Source organism: Denticeps clupeoides, chromosome 14 (genome assembly GCF_900700375.1).
Source record: "Denticeps clupeoides chromosome 14, fDenClu1.1, whole genome shotgun sequence".
Taxonomy (NCBI): Eukaryota; Metazoa; Chordata; class Actinopteri; order Clupeiformes; family Denticipitidae; genus Denticeps; species Denticeps clupeoides.
Genome location: NC_041720.1, coordinates 16,470,930 through 16,475,282, shown reverse-complemented (window position 1 = coordinate 16,475,282; position 4,353 = coordinate 16,470,930). Strand labels below are relative to the sequence as shown.

The window sequence follows — 4,353 nt, the reverse complement described above, 5'->3', positions numbered from 1 at the left end:
CTCAAGTACCTGAACTTGTCTTACGTAAAACACGAGATCCAGTATTACAGTAACCTTGAGGTGCTATGACCTTCACTGTGGTAAGCAGGAGGTGACAGTGTTGGTGGTTTTACAGTCATACTCACCAAGTGGTGAGAATAGAACAAGAAAAAAAAACATTTATTAACCATCAAGTCTGTAGGGTTTTTACGTTGGAAATGTAGAGCCTCTTCAGCACGCTGGTCTAAGCCCTGCTCTTAATACACAACATGCTGGCCTGTTAGATTGATTCCTTTATTCTGTACATTTAGTCTTAATTACAGGGTTTCTGTAGGTTTTAAGGAAGCCTTTTTAAGACTTTTTTTTTTTTTTTCCTCAAATTAAATTGGTTTTCAACTGCATTTCTCCAAGGGACCATTTTCCTGTTAGGGTCAGATGTGCTCCGAAAATGTGGTATTAATTGTATATTATTTGATATTGTACCTCCAAATTTTTGTTAACGTTACCAGACTCCTATTACTTGTACTGCAGCAAGCAAGTACTGCAAAAGGGGCATATTTCAGGGCTGTACGATGTGGGGAATGAAAGAAATACAATGGGGTGGGTGTGGCTTTGAATGGCGAATTAAAACAAAGTAAGAACCGAGTTGTGGTGTTCGGATAAAACCCTGTGAAAAAAAAGCCCCATGCAAAAATACATTTTCTGTATTTATTTGGCTCACCACCTGCCACAGAAGAACAGAAGTTTTAAATAATGTTGTATTTGCGGTCAACATAATCTGACTAAGGTGGCCGAGATTTGCTAATCAAGTTAACATTTAATGAATTTATTTAACCAACTTTAACCAATCACCACAACTAATTTACAAGCAGCGAATCATACGGAAAGGATAGGTGATCCTTCATAAATCCAGATTAAACCCCCAAATTCAGTCTGGAACACGGCAGGTTAACAGACTGAAGCGAGACGGAGCAGCCGGTCTCAGTTTAGTCGGTTGGTAAACTTCGAGAGAACGACAGATAACATAATGCTGCTCCAGTCCATGTACTCATAATATAAACTGCATCGTTCTGCGTTCATGTAATCGCACGATCTTATATTGTGAACATACTTTTCCCTCCTCACTATTCCTGAGTCAATGATACCAGATCATCTTTTAATACAAGGAGAACACGCCCGCCATTTAGCCATCTAACCCCATAGGCAGTTCTGTGAATGCCGATCTCACACACAAAAATGCAAAACGCATATCAGGAATTTTTATTGATATTTAATTTTCAAAAATCCAATTTATGTCTTAAGGATCCGCGGGAGCCCTGTTATTATCCTTGCAGTGACAGACCACTGCTGTGAAACTGGTCCCAGAGTTCTTCAAAGTAAACCAGCCGACACACTTCCATAGATTTATTATTTGTAGAAAAGTGCCATGTACACGTCCCATTGCAAAACAAAACGTTTCACTCAGAAGAGACTCTTTTTATTCTTTACATGTAATGTTTAATGTCATTAAAGTGGCTCTCACCTTAACAAAAAAGGTCAAGACCCAGCGAGGCGAACAGCACAGCCTCATATAAATAAACCGCACGTCTTACTGGTCTTCTGCGTTCTATTCGGATGCAAAAACCTGTTCTTCCTTTGGAAGAGACAATAAAACAAAGTCTGTAGATAAATACCGCAGACCACAACGTCCTCTCGCGGGTAAGGGAACGGACCTGTACTCGGAAGGCTGCCGGTTTGAATCCCGGACCGCCAAAGGTGCCGCTGGGGTCCCCTTGATCGAGGTACCGGCGCCACACACTGCTCTCCGGGCGCCTGTCACGGCCGCCCGCTGCTCACTAAGGTTGATGGTTAAAAGCAGAGGACTGGGTGCTGAGCTGTGGTGTGTCACAACTGGGAGGAAATAAGGAGAGAGGTGGTGGTGACGGTGGGAGGGGGGCGGAGGATTCTTGTCACCTCAGACGAATTCCAGGCAAAGGACGGATGAGAAGGAAAACAGAAGATCCTGTTCCACTCTGTCTAAACCAGACACCTGCAAAAGATCCCAGAAGAAAAGAGTGTTTAGGAAAAACATTTAAAAAAAAAAAAAAAAGGAGGGGAGAAAAGGAGAGACAGAGTGGCGCCAGGGAGGAAGCCGCATTTCTCTCTTACAACAATTCCTCCCTCTTTATTTAAACCTTCAAAAGAAAAAAAAAAAAAAAAAAAAAGAAAAATACCCAGCAATCTCGACAACCTCTAAATACGACGTGGCTGCTTATTTAAACGCGGAGGTTGCCAGATCACGAGGAGAAACGCGCCACACGCCTGCAAAACAAGGGACGTGGGTTCACGTGAGCGACGTCGAGACTGGCCGGTGGGAGAAAAACCATCATTTCCATCGCAAGACGACACCGCAAACCGATTATCCTGCCGTGTGACGCAATGGACCAATGCAAAGAAATAGGAGACGCCTATTGTCTCAGAGTTGCCATTTCATTGAGTAGTCTGTAGACTAGTTTACACTAGAAAAATGTTATACTGACGCATTTTAGATTAGATTTAGACCGCAGACACGCCAAACTCGAATTGCGTATAATAAGCGCACGTGGCAACATTAATCCGCACTGTGTTCGTATTACGCGCAGGAACTAGTCAACGAAGTTCACCCGAGAAAGCAGCTAAACTCCACTAAATTCCAGCCACTCTGCTGACGTATTTTAATAACCTCCACATCAAGTAAGATGTCTCATGGCCCCCCACCCTTTAAAATAAAAAAAGCCATTATACCTGATCAACGCCGAAGGGTCCTGCTGCCATCAAACTGTTCAGTAGTCTGCGAACAAACCGCAAACGCGCACAATTAACAGTAAATATTCAGTAAATATGACGCGGAGACCCAGGTGGCCGCTGGCGACAGTCATTCGTAATTAACCTCTTGCTCGGGTCGTTTTGACGTTCGCCGCGGCGGAGTCGCGGTCCAGCGCGGTCTGGAGGTCCAGGATGTAGTCGATGACGTGCTGCAGGATCTCCGTCCTGCTGACGCTCCGGTTCCGCGGGAGGCTGGGCACGAGTTGCCGCAGGCGGCTGTAACAGGCGTTCATGTCGTGCAGCAGCGCCAGCGCGTCGTCCAGCGGCGCCTTGCCGCGCGACAGCGCCGGACTTCCCGCCTTCATTATAACAACAAAAGAAATATATAGCGATCGTTATATCTATATCGATATATCGGGGGTTTTTTTGTTTTGTTTTGTTTTGTTTTTTTTCGTCCCGCTACAACTTATCCGAACGACGCTCGCGCCGCGCGGTGCGTTTTTATACGTCCCAAAACCGGGAGCGGAGCGGAGCCGGATTGGTTCACGTCAGAACGTCAATCATTCCTCTGTAGCCTTCTCATTGGGCCAGAGCTCCGCGCGGCCCCGCCCCAGCAGGAGCAGATGTGATGGCATGAGGGTCCGAGGATACTTCAAATGAAGACTTGTTCACACTTTTAACCTCAGTTAAACTTTTACTAACACTGAGAGCCGTTCTAGTTTAATGAACTGTTCAATTATAAACGTTTTGTCGTTTTTTGGGGAATATTTTACCAGAAACGTCCAAGCCTATCCTGGATTTGTTATGGTGAATGATCATTTTTTTTTGTTCAGGAAAATGTCATTATAAACATTGCATCATAGTTCTTAATGTAAATGTACGTTTTTTTAATTTACATTTTTTAATTTACTATATATTCCTATAATATACAGTACAGACCAAAAGTTTGGACACACCTTCTCATTCCATGTGTTTTCTTTATTTTTATGATCTCACTGAAGGCATCAACCATGAATGAACACATGTGGAGTTATGTACTTAACCTGGCCTCCACAGTCACCAGACCTGAACCCAATCCAGATGGTTTGGGGTGAGCTGGATCCCAACAAGCGCTAAACACCTCTGGGAACTCCTTCAAGGCTGTTGGAGAACCATTTCAGGTGACGACATCTTGAAGCTCATCGAGAGAATGCCAAGAGTAATCAGAGCAAAGGGCGGCTATTTAGAAGAAACTAGAATGTTTTCGGTTATTTCACCTTTTTTTGTTAAGTACATAACTCCACATGTGTTCATTCATAGTTTTGATGCCTTCAGTGAGAATTTACCAACGTAAATGGTCATGAAAATAAAGAAAACACATTGAATGAGAAGGTGTGTCCAAACTTTTGGCCTGTACTGTATATTATACATGTCCAGTAATGAGTAATGCAATAAGTGATTTTATGGCCCTGATTTGGTGGTAGATACATCTAGGAGAAGCTGATATTGAGTTTTGTTGTTGTAGTACATAAATTCCTTTCCTGCATGTTAAATTTAGATGCTAGCCCGCAAACAGTTTGAAGCAATGACAAATCAAACGTCTGACTGTCA

At 43.4% G+C, this 4,353-nt stretch overlaps 1 protein-coding gene across 1 annotated transcript; it reads right to left on the bottom strand.

The window, feature by feature from the left end:
- Positions 1-1,234: 1,234 nt before the first annotated feature.
- Positions 1,235-3,228, bottom strand: LOC114763569 (DNA-binding protein inhibitor ID-2-like). The gene is made up of 3 exons (XM_028953329.1): positions 2,888-3,228; positions 2,743-2,788; positions 1,235-2,008 (listed from the first exon to the last, which is right to left on the bottom strand). The coding sequence occupies exons 1-2, from the start codon at positions 3,126-3,128 to the stop codon at positions 2,781-2,783; spliced, it is 249 nt and encodes an 82-aa protein (XP_028809162.1). The 5' UTR covers positions 3,129-3,228; the 3' UTR covers positions 1,235-2,008; positions 2,743-2,780.
- Between the last annotated feature and the right edge of the window lie 1,125 nt (positions 3,229-4,353).

Excerpts from the sequence above, each read along its gene's own strand:
- LOC114763569 (XM_028953329.1), bottom strand. The coding sequence starts at position 3,128 with ATGAAGGCGGGAAGTCCGGCGCTGTCGCGCGGCAAGGCGCCGCTGGAC.